Below are 18,151 nucleotides of genomic sequence, written 5' to 3'. Positions count from 1 at the left end.
AGTTTTGCATCACCAGACAGTTTAACATGGATGTCTTTATAAAGAGGTCAAGGCTTAGAAACCACCTGCTTTAGATGCTGACAGATGGTCATTTTTAAAAGGCGTGCCACCCGGGCTCAGCAGCCACATTTCATATGTGAATTCACAGTCCAGACAAGAGGGTGCTGTAGTCAGTAAACACATCTTAGGCACTCCAGAGGGCCAAGATTTCAAGTTTTTCAAGATTTGCAAAGGTCTGAAGGTGTCTAGAAGCTAAAATGAATGTGGCCAGAGGATTCAGGTCATTTCAGTTTTCACTGATGTGGGGGTCAGAACTGCATAAGTGGATTAAAGGAATACTTCACCCAAAAATTAACATTTTTGTATCTACTGTACATTCCATGTCATTAGTAGTGATAGCCAAAAAACTTTTAATCTCATGTTTTCATGGAGAATGGAGATAACAAATTTCCTGATACAACAGGCTTGAATATAGACACTGCTTGAACAACAGCAAACAATATCAAAATGTCCATATCTTGTGTCACATAATTAAAATGTCAGGCATCCACTCATATACTCACATATACTCACATATACTCACTCAATGCCCCAAATGTGTATTTTTGCTAAAATATTGTTAAACCACTTCTGGAAAACCTTCTCAACCATGATAGTGAAGTACACATATGACTGGACACCTGACAGTTAGATCAGGAAGACTTTTTAGTAGACATTATGATGTTGTACAGTTTTGGACCCCAATGAAACCCAAGGAATCAGGAATTGTGTTTCCCTGGCTATTGCCACAAATGACGCGAGGTGAGTAACAGATTGATAGAATAATTACATTTCAGAACAATATTCCTTTAAATATCCTGATAAAATTAATAAATGGTATGATGTTTTGAGGGCATCTTAGACTAATTATTACATTTAATACAAAAGCCACACCGGCATAACTACAGCCTTGAATCTCAGACTTAAACAGGTTAAGGTCTTAAAAAAAAAGCCTGACGATTTATGGCGGCATTGATGAAATACCTTGTATCTTGTGTGTTGTGTGCTTTCAATCAACATAAGAAATATATTAGCCTAATTCCTAATAGAGGAGGCACTGATGAAATGCCTTGTATCTTTTGTGTTGCATGCTTTCAATCAACATAGAAAATATATTAGCCTAATTTCTAATAGAGGAGTCAAGAGTCAAAGCCGGTGGTACAAAAAATGAAGGAGCCACTACCCACGGCCCTTAGCGTGTCAGTCCAGTAGAAATCTGGGGAACTGACCTTCAAACGCCACGCAGTTAACAAGTCCTAAAAACAAACTCTACTCACACACGTGTTAAAATACGATAAAAGGAAAATGAAAGGACAGACACAACACACTTACTAAACATACACTAAATGTGTGATTTCTGGAATGCTGCTGAAGCTGCTTGTTTTAGAATCTAAGGCCAGTCAAACTCCAACATAGTCCTCTAGTTTTTACCACCAATGAGTTCTCATTCTTCATACCTGAGCACACATTCATTTTAACACCCATCCACTCAGAATACGTATATCCAATTCATATTTTAGTATGAGGGGTGGCATGGTGGCGCAGTGGTAGCGCTGCTGCCTCGCAGCTAGGAGACCCGGGTTCACTTCCCGGGTCCTCCCTGCATGGAGTTTGCATGTTCTCCCGGTGTCTGCGTGGGTTTCCTCCCACAGTCCAAAGACATGCAGGTTAGGTGGAATGGCAATTCTAAATTGGCCCTAGTGTGTGCTTTGTGTGTGTGTGTCCTGCGGTGAGTTGGTGCCTGCCTTGCGCCCTGTGTTGGCTGGGATTGGCTCCAGCAGACCCCTGTGTTCGGATTCAGCGGGTTGGAAAATGGATGGATATTTTAATATAGAATACAACATGCATTGTTTTATCGAAATCTAGTTGCAACTTGCAAAAGAGACAATATTTCATCATCAATTTTAGTTAATTTACCACTCTGTGGATAGAATGACTACATGCGTAGTGACGTGCTTTAAAATGTTACTGTAGACTAGCGGCTTTGTTTAGTCATGTGGATTGTTGAATGAGAGAGTGATTTGCAGTTCCTGCTAATGACACCATCCGCAGCCGCATTCTTTTCACACCCCATCTTACACTGTCCACGCTCCACTCGAACAGGCAAGCCTTGAAAGTGTCACATGCATGTCATCTGGCGTTCCTGCAACAGGGAAAACCTTACAGATATCATTTCTGTTTATGTCATGCCAGAAAACTGACTTCAAAATTCCACAAAATGCACCTCCATTTCCACAGCCTTTAACACATAGTATTAAATATTTTCTGCTGTTCTGCATAAGTAATGAATCTAACTTATTTGGCAGTCTAAGCAAGTACAACTACCTACCATGTGAAATCACTATGGGTTACTACTACAGAATAATAACATGTTTAAATGTTATCTGCTGCTAAATCATTGCTTTTTAGCACTCTCTCTGTTCAGAACTGATAAGGTTATAGAATTAATCATGACCTTCAGAATACATCCATCTGTCCAACTTCTGAACCTGGTTTGTATGTTACAGACCTGCCATTTATATAATAACATAAAATAACATTCCCAACCTGCTTTAATCCACTGAGGGTCACCACGTTCCACAGCCTATTTCTATTCTATACCTGCCATTTAGATCATGCAGACTTTTAAGTAGACGTTATGGTGCTGGTAGGTATGGGACCCCAGTGAAACCCAAGGCATCAGGAATTGTGTTTTCCTGGCCATCACCATAATCAACACAGGGTGATGTCAGCCCTGGGCACAAAGGAGGAACCAATTGTGATGCACTGACTGCACACAGTCACTTAGCGGGCTGAGAAGTGAACTCTGATCGCTGGATCAGTAACCACTACTCCACTGGGCAGCAATGTTTCTGATTGTATGCCTACTATCTATCTATCTATCTATCTATCTATCTATCTATCTATCTATCTATCTATCTATCTATCTATCTATCTATCTATCTATCTATCTACAGTATTGAATTATTAAATATTAGCTTATAGCACTTATATTAGCTATATACTGTCTAACCCTACGAATTCACCAACACTCTCATTGGTATTTGATTATTTAGGTAACACTTTATTCCAAAGGGCGGCACGGTGGTGCAGTGGTTTGCATGTTCTCCTATGTCTGCGTGGGTTTCCTCCCACAGTCCAAAGACATGCAGGTTAGGTGCATTGGCGATCCTAAATTGTTCTTGGTGTGTGGGCTGGTGCCCTGTGTTGGCTGGGATTGACTTCAGCAGACCCCCATGACCCTGTGTTGGAATATAGCAGGTTGGAGAATGACTGACTGACTTTATTCCAAAGTGACTTGCAAATCCAAGCTACTTAGTACAGTTCTTTATATCTTTTGTATGTTTCTAGAGGGGAGGACTGAACATGCTTCCTAGACATAAAACAGTCCAACGTCTTAGCCACTAGAGCACAGTCGTCAGGTGTCTATAATATAACATTCTCAGACTTACTTAACCCAATTCAGGGGCAAATAGGCTGGCAGCACAGAGTAAAAAGCAGGACACACCCCCATTATAACATTATGATTCTTAATATTTATTATGTAAAGTAAATAAGTAAATAATAACTAATGTGATGCTTATCTTAAGCATGTGGGCAACCCGTCCATAGTTCGTCCCTACCTTATCTACTGAGATCTGAAACAGGTTCAGTCCATAGTTGGATGCTTGACTATTACACCTAACAGACCATCCTATAAAATTCAACTTCTGAGACCCTTTATTTGAAAACAAAGTGTCTTTCTTCTGGTCTCCTATGTTTGTTTTCATGGTTAGGACATTTTAGTCACTTCTGTTGTGTACTGGAGTAAGAGCTGCACGGATTTGATTTTGGTGGAATGGAAGATCAGCCAGGTGCGGAAAGTGAAAAGAAGATGTAATAGAGCTGACACCATCTCTTCAAGGGAATTAATTTTGTAATATGCAAAAGGCAAACATTAGGTGCTTTAAATTACCTTCTCATAATTGTATTTGATTTTTAATAGTGATGATGGGGTAGTGGGGGAGGTGGTTGGGATAGGTGGTGACTGAAAAGAAAATCTTTGGAAACGGAGCCCTGCTCTTCATGTATAATAAAGACCTGAAATGGCATCCTGGAAAATTCAGTTGTGGATATACAAAGGCTTAAACAGGCTGGGATGGTAAAACCAAGCAAATGTTCTGCTGCATGACAGCAGGTGGACTTTCATCAAGTAGTTAGCAGTGTCACCTATGGTTTTATTTGGTTAGGCCCAAAGTATTATACAATTAGTCCCGCCGTGTCACTCATTTTGGGCAAATGTAGTCGTCATAACCTCTGAATATACTGGAAATATCTGGAGGTTGCTTGATGGCAGTGGAAGCACACACCCACTAATACACCTCAGTAAACCTGCTAGGCTGGCTTAAAGAGCGCCACCCTTCTAACAAACTGCCTTTCCTGACTTTACTTGCCTGGATTAACTGCTTGGCACCTGTCCCAGCCTGGGGACACAAATTAATTTGCCTGTGTTGCAGTTTGATGGCATTAAAACCTCTGGTTATCAGGACCCGATCGATTTACTTGTGCCCCACCCACCAACCCCGCCCCTTACCCCAATTCCCAAACAGTGCTTGATTTACCTCCTAAGGTCATGCCAGCATCAAAACACTTCCGAAGGCGGCATGACGGACAGTTCTTCCTCCTCAGCTTGTCAATCGTGCAGTCATTCCTGCTGGCACACAGGTACTTCTGTTTACCTTTAATGAGAGAAGGGAGAGGTCTCCTCAGGGCACAGATACACACACACATGCATAGACAAACATTTGGGATGCGCACTAGTATTTCAGTTTAGATACAGGTTATTAGCCTTGAACTTCTGTTTTGAATCCAGTGCTACAAAAACAAGCAAAGGCAATTTGGACTTGTTAAACATCGTGTGACCCTCTCCCCACTTTGTCCTTACTTTCATTTTGAGATTCATTTATGAAAGTTTTATCATCCTGAAAACATCATGTGTCTCACCCCAAGGGCATGGCTCAGACACTCAGTATGGTTTTGTGGCTGGGAAGAAGAGAAAACTGCACAAACAGAGAAGACAATAAGGCCCCCAGTAACCTGCCTGAGAGTGACACTGCTGCAGTAGGTGGTCATCACAATAAGCAGTCCAAGGAAAGGTGGTCCCCAGTTACTAAAAGCCTGTATGAGTTATTAAATGGGTGTTTGGCCACTTCCATGCCCTTAGTGTTCTAAAGATGTTGCCTTTGCAGTAACAGAAGTAGCACTATTGTGTGTAAGAGTACTGAAAAGTTTTTACTTGCATGTTCACCCAACAGAACAGGGTCACTATACCATGGAGGGACATTTAGGGGTCTGAGAGGAAGCCAGACAGTGCTCCTCAGGCCAATAAGAGGAAACTGCTCTAAAAAGAAAAAAAAAGCAGTTTTGGGTTTCTCGTCCTACTCAAAGGTGGACTTCATTATCTGCAATCAGGGGGACCTCAGCTTTTTAAAAGACTGTCTCCACTATTCTAAAAAAGCCCTGGTTAATGGGAGGTTTAAAGATGTGCTCCCCACCAAGGCTTATTGACCTTGGAGAAGGAGGCAGAAGAGAGGTGGAAGGAAGGTAGCAAAGCAGTGGGCGCTGCATTTTAAAGGTGAGAAATGGGTGAGCTACTCCGCTGGAGAGAGATGGATCACTGGAACTACCCAGGCACACCTAGGAAAAGGTGTTCTTCTCTGACAATACAAAACCTCTGGCCACAGAGGCACATTGTGGTGTGCTCAATGGCACTTCATATCAGTTGGGAGATCATTCAACTCCACAACAGCACATACTGGTAACAAACTTTGCACTCACTAACAGAACAAAGGTGAGAAACCTGGAACATGTATTTATCTGCGTTTATTTCTACTTCTGTTAGTTAAAGCAAGGCACTCTATTATAAAGTTGCTATATATCATTATTTTCAGGTTTTCAGATTTTGATTTCTACTTGTATTCCAAATGCTAAATGACTTCCACAAGGTAAGCTATTATATAAAATTCTTTTCTCTTAAAAAAGTATGCACACTTTATTAATACCAAAATTACATTTGAACACAACACATGTGGGTACACACTTTGTGAACTAACTTTTCCTTACATAAGAAGGCCTTTACTTACCATGGAAGTTTACTTTAAACATTTTTCTTTGACAGTTTTCCCCACACAAGATGGAATACAAAAGTCATTCTTTAGGAATTATATTTCTTTAAAAGAATGAAAACATATGCAGGGCAGAATGCACTGTAAGCTTGTGTCAGTTTGATAAAGTTACATACTGTAACATGACATTTCCAAACCCATTCGTGTGGTGCAAGGCAGGAGCCTGGAGTCATTCCCAGTGTCCACTTGCTCACACACCCATATTCACAGGCAGATTTAGATTTAGTCACTTTTTTGTTATTAGATGCAAATAAAATCTATCATTACAATGAACATTTCCTAGAATACAGTTAATATTATTTTGTCATTCTACAGTATAAGCAGTGTGATCTAACAACAACTTTATAATACGTCTGTATTTAACATCACTCACTCTCAGCCATTTTACTTATTTGACTAAGCAATTCCCCCAAGACACATAATAAATCTGTGATTTAGCTCTGCTTTGTGAGGCTCTATCATATAAGAAAATTTGTTTACATCAATATCTTTCAAATGAGCTATAGACAATGTCAAAAAAGATGGAAATGTCCTTATACAGTAAGTTACTTAGGCCTCCTTTAAACCTTCCATTAACATGCGTTTTTGGTGATGCAGTCATGATGAGGACACTGGAGAGGCATTGGTGTAAATTGATCTGGTTAAATTACGTATATACATGTATACAGTATACAGCTACAAAGCAGATGTTAATACCCGGTGTAAATGGGCCATCATATGACATAACAGCTGTAGCAGCACCTGAAATTTGCTAACAAGGATGCGGCACTATCCTTCCACAAGATAGTCAATGAATTTACGCTTTGACGATGGAGGGGTACAACACCAGAATTCAAGTGGGTTCTGATCTGGTGACTGAGCAGCTCTTGGTCTCTGAATAACTTTCTTGTTGAAACTCTCTTAAAGGCGTTGTTTTCTTATGAAACGTGAATTATTGTGCAGTGAGTATGCTGATAAAGTGAGCCCCAGAGCACAAACTAGACAGTGAGTGGACAGCATGACGAAGAAAAGGGCCCACTGCAGAGCAGCTGTGCAGTCTTATGATCCCAGGTTGAGCAGATCCTTATTAACCCAAGTTTTTATATCCATCCCAGTAATTGCATACCACTGTGTACTATATTCATGCTCCCGCACCAATGAATCATGCACTAGGCAACTACATGAGCCACCTCTGAGCCATGTGTCCCCATCATAAGTGCTAATCAACAGCATGAACTGACCATGCCTTTCTTTGGGTCTACGCACACAGAGATGTGAAGTCAGTCTCCTTCATTGCATCTGCAAAGTGCTGGCCCCATTAAAAATGAGTCACTGGAACACATCCACCACTGCTCTGTAGTTTGCTCCCAGTGCTACACCTCCTGGATTCCTGTGGTGCAGCCTAGCAATGGTATTCAGCTCTGTGGAATTCTTCAGAGACCATTATTGATGAGAAAGACTACCCATGACATGGAGTGAAATTTGCATGGCAGCTACTAGTATTTACAATTAGTGATTCAGCGCTTAGTGTTCTGGGTTTCAATCCCACACTCAGTTGTAGTCTGTGTGTAACTTGCATGTTCATCCCATGTATGCATGGGTTTCCTGCTGGGTGTGCAGGTTTTCCTACCACGTCGTACATGAAATTATTAGGTGGTTCTACACTGTGTTAGTGTTTGTGTGTGTGTGAGAGTAGGCCATTTAATGTACTGGTGCCCTCTCCAGAAATGGTTCCTGCTTTGTGCCCACTGCTGCCAGGATAGGTCTCTAGTTCCCTGTGATCTTGAATTGGGTTAAGTGGGTTAGAGAATGTTTGATTTTGGTTTTGAGTTCTTCACTTGTTTATTTTGGTATGTCACAATCCAGGACAATACCCTGTCCATGACAACATCAGCCAAGACTTTGATCTTTGCGAAACAACAGCTAGTTGGGCTGCCTTTCTCAGTGGAGCTCCTTACCAATCATCCCACTTTCTGAATCATGCTCGTTTTATCTTCTAGACATAGTGATATAATGATCAGGCATAATGATAGGCAACTCGACCTGTATGTCATTTTTATATCCAGCATTAAGCAGGCAGTGATATGAACTGTTTCATTAGCTCAACAGCAACATCTGCTTTCAACATGCTGCACGACCCTCCAGTACCCATGTGTTTCCACCTCTTTTGGCCACCATTCTAAACTGTATAATGGTGATGTACAGCATTATAAAATAAAGCATGTAATGCCATGTAAAAGAAAATCCAAAGCAGACACATATACATATAACTCAGATCTGACACTCTTCTCTGAACTTAACTGGGCAGCTCTGCATCCTTTTATGATGGTGAGCCACTACACATGGGAGCTGGCTTGTGCACAGGAGGTGGCTGTACTGTGACATACAGCTATACTATGTCTTAGAAAAAGGGTGTCTTGGGGGCTCACTTGCAGAACATTTTGATTTACTGCCTGGCTGCTTTTATTGATAAATTTGTTTAGCTGGTGGGCTGCTGACATTGGAGTGCTGCCAGATATTCAGAGGTGAGCAGCAAACCTCTCTGATACCATTTGCAGTACATTTTACAAATTTGAGGAGAATCCTGTGATTCTACATCGTGGGCACTGGCAGGTGACATGGGTTTGAGATTTGAATTGCCATTTTCCAGTCCATTGCCAAAGCCAATAGGACATAATGTCTGCTTTTATGATTGTATAGTAAGGGATGTGGTGGCCAGATGGGGTCTCTGTGTAGATCAGGGACCCCACAATCACTGGCATTTTGTTCATACCTCCTGGTAATTTCCTATATTTGTAGATTAAAGTCATTCCCCACCTTATCTCACTTTTCATCTTCTATTCTTCATCATGGCCACCCTTATCATCAATGACACCCAATCCCTATACACAGAGGCCTGCTAGAAACTTGTCAGTATGAGACAGAAATTCTGAACCAGTGGCCCACAAAACATATGTGGAACTCAGGCCTGGCATCATGTGTCATCTATCGTAATGTGACGTAAAGACATTCTCGTTTTACTGAGCTGAACAAACCTGCTAGAGAGCATTCCTGTTTCTAGAGTACAAATGTGCCAGGACCACACCTTGGTGAGACCTTGTGGAAGAACACTTTGTCCAATGGTTGCCTTCACTTTTACTGTATTTTCCTTCTTATCAGTGATGTCCTCACAGTTGTGTTTAAATATACTTGGCACAGGAACTATGTGCCATCAGATTTCTAAGCCTGATACAATGTCCTCGGCATGGCTCATATCACAGAGGGAAGCTGGTCAGACTGGCAGTGCCGCTATGAGCGCTTGCCGGTTTGGCTCACCCTGCCGCCTCGACGGCGGCTGCTGTTGTTATAGAGATAGTCCTTGATCTTGACATTTAATTCCCTAATCCTGTATGTCGTAGATGTGAGTCTCTGGGTTGCTGTGGCAGATGGGGGGGGGAGGGTTTGGGGGCGGTATTGCTTATCTGATCTCCCATCAGCCCCTACTGGTGCTACTTTGGACAACTAATAATTAACTTTTATTATGTTGTTAACAAACAAATTTTAATTGTGCTGGCCAGGAACTTGTAAAGCACCCAACAAGAAGGGGACAAAAAGAAAAAAGTCTGTATTGCCCTCAGTGTTGGTATGGACTTAGAAAGAGCTTTGGCTGGACAGTCCAAAATAGCCAAATGAGCATATCAGAAAGCTCAAGGTGCTGCAATGTCAGCTTTAGTGCCAAGAGCTGACAGCAGAACATCAGGTGCAGACTTCATAGCAGCATAGAAACAGGGTCAGTAAAACTGCTCATTTGAACATTGGAACTGTCAGTCTCCGGTTGCCATCAGTCTTGTAAAGATTCCCCCTCCTTCAAAAATCCCCATTTTACTAATCACATTCATAGAAACCATAGGATATACAGTTCTTCACATTTTCTTCCTAACACTCTTGGCTACCTGTTTCTGTCCAATCACGTTATCAAATACCCATCTTGGCCTGGTGAGGATAACAGCGCAGCAAGCAGCTTAAGGCAACCACTAAATCCCCTCCTCTATTGGTCATGCTAATGAACACCATAAAGTGCCCACTTTGCCTAGTTGTATTTACAGCTCCTATCTAGGGATTCATCTGTTTTGTCAGGTTCATGGTCAACCATGAAGTTCCCATGTCTGCCTACGAATGCTGACGGTCACCATGAAGTGTGTGATACTGTTTGGTCATGCTCAAGGTCAGCAATCAAGTGCCCATTTGTACCTGGTCTTGCTCTCAGCCAATATCTAATTACTAGCGCAAAATAAAAGTGGCTGGCTACCAAGTAACAGTGTTGCACAGCCATGGCACTGGCAATGTTTTCATTTTTCCTGTGAATTATTTTGTATGCTAATTGGATTATTTTATTTGGCTCGATTGATGGCAATTCTATTTGCTTATTAGATTTTAATCCAATGGAGCAGGTGTGCCCACCCACAATAACAGTTGGAGCCCAGGCAGAAAAGCACGATGAGTGCCAAACTATTTAAAAAGAGGGTTGCTTCCCCTTGGGGTCTGCATTACTGAAGTCATGCCTAGTAGAGGGGTTTGTTTGTTGTTCTTTGGTTCTCCCATCGTAAAAAAAGCAAATTCAGACAATGTCTCGATTCCCTAGGGTGTGACATAGTGGGAGGCGCTTCTCTCTTTCTTTCTCTGGATGAAAGAAACAACTTTGGCCACCTTTTTGGTCCACCATACCCAGCTGGATTTGTCTGTATTGAGCCCCAGCACAGAAGATATGGAATTTCTGAGCTCCCCCAGGCCCAATCCCTACTGATGCTCTTTACTTATTCCCCTGTAGTTCTCTTTAATGCACGCCCTGCAGCAAAAGAGAGGGAGTCAAGACTGAGTGAAGGTGAAAGTAAGCTACTGACCGCCTTTCTCAGGGAGCAGGTGGGATCAAGCAGCAGACAGACAGCTGCAGAGGTTGATGTTAGAGTAATCGAAAGTCTCCAACTTGGAGGTATCTGCAAATATTGATCCAATGCTATGTGAGGTGCTACCCTGCACTGGGCAAGTGGTAACTCCGCTATGAATGTGATGAACTTCAATAGTAGGGTGTGTGTCTGAATGATATGGGGGGACTACAGGAAGAGATGCATCCTTCTGTCTGTTCCTAACAAGTGTGTCTGTCTTCAGGGGCTTCTGTAACAAAGGACTGTATTGACAGGTAAATGTGCAGCACTAACTTGAGTATTTGTTTGTACTGGGGACGATCTAATCAGGGGGTTACAGTGACTGGTGTGTCCTTCTGTCAGTTATCTAAGTTCATCTAATATGCTGGTGGTGAAAATCACTATGTGAATTGGTCTCTTCAGACAGCTCAAGTGTCTGTATGCCTACCATATCAGGAGATGAAGTGACAGGCCTCTCCATCTCCACTTGTCACCAGGCGCCTCGATAACTGGTATCTGATGTGTCTTGTAAATGACAGATGTCTGACCGTTTGTCAGTCTTACTGGGGCATGGGACTACAGGAATGCCAGTCAGATCATCAAACATTTCGAGAGTGACAGGTAGGTGTCTTGTCTCTGTCTTTTAGCAGACAGGTGTGTGCATGGCTGATCTTATGTCTGTTTGATCACTCGGTGGTAGTGGTAGGTGGGCCTGTGCAGCTGAGTAAGGATTGCACTGGTAGGTTTTAGCATCTCTAATAACAGATGTGTGTCTGATCATCTGTCTACCTGACTGGTGGAGTAAGATCATCTGTCTGTCTAATCTTGGACTGTGTGTTCAGAGTGTTGCAGCGGCAGAATGATCTGTTAGGCTGGTCCATGGATTGTAGTTTTGGGTCTTTCTGCTTCATCTAAGAACTCTTGTAACAAATGTGCATCTGGCTGTCTAGACAGGAGACTGCAATGATGGCTGGGCCGCTGTCTCTCTGTTTTACCTGCCATAATAGGTGTGTGTGCATGTCTGCCTGATGAGGGGACTGCAGTTGCAGAGACAAGGGTATATTTGTCTCGCCATTTTACTAAGATACTTTATTAACAGATGTGTGTCTGTCCATCTGACTGGCAGATACTGGGTACAGGCACATCTCCCTCCATTTCTATAGCAGACTCCTGACTAGTGTGTGTGTGTCTGTCTCTCGTTTTTCCCAGGATACTCCAATAAGAGGTGTTAATTTGCCTGTCTGATTAGGGGATTGTACCAGCAGGCTTGCCCATTAGACTGATCAAGGGATTGCATTTGTTGATTTGTGCCTATCTGCTTCATGAGGGAACTCTAGCAGAGGATGTGCGACTGTCAGTCTAACCAGGGAACTACAGTGACAGGTGCACATCTGCCTGCCTAGATGATCAGGATCTGCATCTCCGTGTTTGAATGATGAGATGCATTTGCAGAGAACATTCTGTTAGTTGACCTTTTGTCACCTACCCTCTAAACAAATTTTTCTCTTGTTCTCTCAGTCAGCCATGCACCTTACCTTCAGCGGCCCTTTTGAAGAACACCTTGCAGCTGCCGCATGTAAGAGCTCCATAGTGACACCCCGAGGCCTCATCCCCACAGATCAGGCACGATCTCTGTGGAGTGAAGAAGTAGTCCATTGGGAAAAGATTGTCTCTGCCTCCTTCAAATCTGGAACAGAGAAAGGCGGGCCCATTATTAGGAAGAGTACGATGCTGTCAGTGCCCCTCATCAATCAGGCAGCAATCGAAGGTAACAAATATCAAATCAGCGCCAAGAGATGGAAGTGCTGTGTGTCACTCTCAGCGGGATTCTAATGAAACGTACACTTGTCAGACAGCATGCATTTCAGATTGGGACAAAACACACACCATCATCCATCATAAATTTTAAATACCCCTGCAAAACAGACCCAGCAGCTTTAACCCCTTCTGCTCCATCTCACAGGCCATCTCACAGAATGCAGCCAGAAATCTGAGTCACCTCAGAGGCTCTTAGAATAGGTGCAGGGCTACTCTTTTGTAATCTCCTCATCTTCAGCTTTCACCTCACCTCAATTAAACCATCCATCTCTCAGCCTAAGCCAGTCCTTAGTTTGCCGGTTCAAATCCCATAAATGCCAGAAGTAACTCTACTCTTTTGGGCCCATGAGCAAGGCCCTTAACCTGCAACTGCTTTGCCCTGAGTATGACTTTAACCTGCATCCAGCCCTGCAAGCAGGTCCTCCAATTTGCTGGGAAAACATGGGGGGATAGGTGACAGGATTGGCACTCCAGCCACCATTTTAAAAAAAAACTCACTGTTCCAGTGTAGTGCTGAGGTGTTACCTGTTGCACCGGGTCCCAATCTGGGTGGTTTGTCATGGGGTGGGTGGAGCAACACACTGTTATCAGTGCATACTCCCTACCTCTCCCTTTCTAAAACAGCGTTTGGGTACTGGGGAATAGCAGTTAACATGTCAGATTACACACCAAGGATGAATTCAACAATAGTTTGCAGTCATTGATCTGTTGAAGCTGCCCACCAACAGCTAGCTGATAAAATGAATGTCTCTTCATCCAAGTGAACTTCTGCATAGCAAGCGTAGTGCCAGCACCTTTTAAAAAACACTAACTTCCCTGCAGGAAACATAAAGCCCAGGAGTTTCAAATGATGCTGCATGCAGCCGATTTTTTTTTGGTTTATTATTTTAAAGTCAAAGCAAATGTGAATCAACAATTTAATGATACAGTACTTTAAAGTCACCCCTACTACATGTCATAAAGGTGCAAGTTCCACAACTGCCAATGATGTGCTGTGTGAGCCTGAACCAGTTATGAAACAAGCCAGTGCTCTCATGGTATTTATACTTTCATTTTCTAAACCCACATAGTCTTACTAGAAGTATGGAAACTATTGTGAGACTTAGAATAACGCCAGCTAAATGAACAAATGAGAAAAGCTCCTTCTGCTCTGACATTGATTTAATAGGTTTGATAACAGAGCAGAATCAGATATCTCTGACCAGCCCAGTAAAAGCGATATCACCTATCACAAGCCTGAATTTTAACATCACCATGTTACTAGGCCTGCTTTTCCTAGTTGTCCATTTCTTGGTTGGGGTGATGGTGAGAACAAAGCCATTCCAGAAAAAATGGCTGAAAAGCAGAATAAAGCCCTGGATGGGACACCACCAGTCGAAATTAAAGTCACGAATTACCCTCACCTGCATGGAGCTTCCAAATAAAATCCCACGCTGACACAGAGAATAAGTAAACTTTAAACACACAGTGCTCAAACTGGGATTTAAGCCCAGATTCCCGTACTAACCACCATGCCACCACAAAGTCCTAAATGTAATCAATTAAACTTCACTTTATGCTGTACACTGTCATAAAAGAATGAATGTCACAGAAGTCATTTTCTCTATATGAATACTGTACCATACAAATATTGTCACAGAGTTTTGAAGGGGTGTCCACACAGAGTATCTTTCATAGAAAGGAGCAGTCATCGGGGCCAGAGTGACCAAATCATGTGTGTCTCAAACAGTGCTGCAAATGTTTGGGATGAGGGGAGTCACCCAGAGGCATGTCTCCACTTGGTAACAGCTGCCCAGACAAACAGGTTTAATGGGATCTCAGGAATTTGTCACAAGCACTGTTTTGGGAACAATGTCAGGAGCGTACAGAAGGGACAGCTTGGCAGAGAGCACTGTAGTTTGGGTGGTCGCTGTGGGAAGGGCAGGCTGAGGTGATGCCTGGGTCATGTGTATCTTGGAGACGTAGGCCGGACGTGGCATGCTTATGGATAGGGCGATCTGTGACAGTTTAGAGACAGAAGAATGGCAAAGTTTTTTTTGTAAGGAGAAAGGATGGACAGACAGGCAGGAGGGCTGAAGCCAGGGCAAGTGGACAGCTCCTCATACAGTGTAGAGAATACTGGCCCAAATGGGTAGGCCAGGCTCTGCGATTTGAATGTTTGTCACTGTAACCCCCTCTTCTGTGTTATACCTCGGTGCCCTTTTTAAACAGTAGCCTGGCAACATTTGTTCCAGATCTGGAGTGGTGCAGAGAGAGCCATATGTGAATGAAATCTCATCAGCAGGGAACAATACCTATGAAATGTTACAAATAACAGAAGACCGCTAGTGAAGGGGAATGGAGAAGGCTCAAGGCTACACAATTCTGTAAATCTGCCTTCCTTAACAGAACCAAGAATAAAATTTCAGTCAATTGAGACATTGCAGCCTCTCCTGTGGGAGGAAGTGGAAGAGACAAACTAAGGTACAAGCCTTGGTCTGTAAACCAATCAAAAGGGGGGGCAAGTTCAGGTGACAGAAACGGTTTTCAGAGTGAAGAGTGCCGCTTCATCCTCAAGAGTGTGAGAATTCACACAAACTTTCACAACATAAGAAGTCTGGGCGGTGAGGGATGACACTAAGGATGAGGAAAAGGCCGAATTGGAGATGCGCAACAAGAGCGCTATTAGACACAGCAGTCTGTTGAAGTAAAATCAATTCAATCTGCCAACCTCAGAAAAAAGTCTTTGGCCTTTTCGTGATGAGCGTCAGGATTATCGGCAAGTGGGCACCTAGCAGGAAATCGATGAAGCCTTCAGGAATAGCCACATGTGTACACTGTACATTGAGTTAAAGGTGTCATGTTAGACATAACAACACTTGAAATGGAATTCGTCCTCTCTGAGCATCACTGAGCCTCGTAATGTGAAGCGCCACCTAACTGACCAGTGTAGAAGGGCACATGAGGCCTTCAACACTGCAAATGCAACAGGGGTTGTGTTAGACATATTAAGGTGAGAAAGGAAAATAATCCTAGTAGTGTACCTCTAATCTGACCGCAGACCTGACTGACTAATTAAAAGGACAAGTGTCATATGTCCTGCAACACAGTGAACTACGCCGGCAATGGCACATGCACAGCTAAGACAAAATGGAACAGCAGGAAGACAACACTCCTAAAAAGGACAAGTAGAGATGATAGTGCACTGCGAACACAAGCTCAGAATAGAGAAGGAGGCCACAGTCAGCTGGGGATGGAGTGACAGTGTTCATCCATAAGACACTTACTCAGGCTTCAGTAAGTAAGCTAGCTTTGGCACAACTAAATGAGGGTGATGATGGTTTACCAACCAAAAGCCTACTTTTCACCTTAAAATGTGTGTCCAGTCTTCAGCAACTTTGGAAATATTCATTAGCCTTTGTGAATTATTCCACACTTAGGGGTGTTGGGTTGATGCCTCCCTAGTAACCAAGGACCATCCTATTACATGCCCAAAATCTATGCAAGCCCTGCCTGTTGGGTAACAGACAGGCCCTGGACCGTCATTTTGCTGCTAAAGCCACTTGGCAAGTAATTTTTAAATTATGTTTCTCCATTAATCAGGCTTTCAGGTTAAGTAGTACTGAATGGTAAGATGCCAGACACATGGAGATCAGGTCTGATGCTCTTGATCCAAAACATCCCACTGTGTTGATTCACGTGTCCTCAGTCCACTGGCCATGACGCTACAAAGAGGGGGTGGTGAAACCAGCGCCACCCACGGAGTAGGAGCAGGCCCTTTATTGACTGTAGTCGTGCCACTATGACTGTCAGTCTGACACGCGCAGTGCCCCAGCCATGATAATTTGCAGCTTACACAGGCATTAACCTGATGATTGTGTGAGATTACAGCCCCGAGGACTGTTGACTGGACGCAAGGTACAGACTCCCAGCCACAGTGACCTACTGCTCAGAAGCCAAGACTCACTAATAATTAAAAGCTGAAGGTCGATGCTGGCAACTAAGTGTTACAACTCGTGGGGCACCAAGAACATCTCTGTTTCTCTCCCCCTCTTTTGCCTGGCTCACAATCCTATTTCAAACAGAGCCTATTATATTTTAGGAAATTAGAAATTTCAGTTGCATTTGTTTTGACGATTTGCACTTCACTAAGCAGATTGAAAATAAGCAGGCAAACATAATTATCCTTTTGCGCCCGCGTCATTTTCTTCTATCATCATGCTTTTAATACAGCTTGCTAGTGCACAACCTTCCCTGCATGCCTCGCCACAAACTCAGAGCCACATGTGAGCGTCATGGGCAAGCTGGCCTGGAAAGCAGGCTATGCACCCACATTCCCCTATTTTTTAATACAAAAAAATTAAAATATATATATTTAAAAAAAAAAAACATAAAATATACCCTTGTACACAAAGTAATTGCCACCCAAGTAATTTTCTCATTCATAACACAAACACAGCCTCTCAAACCTGATGCATACAATTTAGGGTTTCAGGAACCATGGGCCGAAGCCTATCCTGACCACACTGGGCACAAACGTAGGAACCAACAGTGGAGAGGTTACCCATTTATTACAGGGCACCCTTACAGAGCCAATGGAGAGATTACAATTTTGCACCTCTTTGGAGATAAAGGAGAAAATCCCACATAGACATGGTGACAAAGTGCAAATAAGCAGGCTTGGGTTTTAACCCAACACACAGCATCCATGAGGCAGCACTGCCTTGCCGTCCTGAGGCCTTCCAAAAGGTATGCCTCCACAAGTGAAATAACTGCCCTCCAAATCATCCACACATTGGTTCCATTCCATCTGAATTGGTGTAGTGCTGAGGTGTCACATGGCTGCACTTAGGTCCTAATCTGGGATCCTGAGTTGGTTTGTCGTGTGGTGGGTGCTGCAATGCGCTGTATCAGTGTGTGCTCCTAATATCTCCTCTCTCTCTCAAATCATCCGTCACTGCAAATAAAACTAATGCCTTTCACTTTATATGTCCCTTCAAATGAAATAATTTCTCCATAAGTCATCCATCTCCGTAAATTGTTCTTCTAATTAACTTTCCCTTCGGTTACAATAGTTGTCCTTCAAATCAGCTTAACAACCCCTGCCCAGAAATTTATCCCTGCAAATGATAAACAGCATTTAAATAATTTCCTAAAAGTGTTTAAGTCAGTTTGCCTATCCTTTATGGTAGGCATCAATCCTGGAAGGGATGCAAGTCCACTGCTTGGCACAATCACTCTCAGTCCCATATTACATGCAAAGATGTATTT

The 18,151-nt window shown here is 42.9% G+C and overlaps 1 protein-coding gene across 1 annotated transcript in view; it reads right to left on the bottom strand.

The window, feature by feature from the left end:
- ar (androgen receptor) overlaps window positions 1-18,151 on the bottom strand; it is a 136,736-nt gene that overhangs the window by 103,285 nt on the left and 15,300 nt on the right. The window contains 2 exon segments of the mRNA XM_051934503.1: window positions 4,641-4,757; window positions 12,619-12,770. Of these exon segments, the coding sequence (XP_051790463.1) occupies window positions 4,641-4,757; window positions 12,619-12,770 (269 nt within the window).

This window comes from Erpetoichthys calabaricus, chromosome 12 (genome assembly GCF_900747795.2).
Source record: "Erpetoichthys calabaricus chromosome 12, fErpCal1.3, whole genome shotgun sequence".
In the NCBI taxonomy this organism is placed as follows: domain Eukaryota; kingdom Metazoa; phylum Chordata; class Cladistia; order Polypteriformes; family Polypteridae; genus Erpetoichthys; species Erpetoichthys calabaricus.
This window is presented reverse-complemented; position numbering and strand designations above follow the sequence as displayed.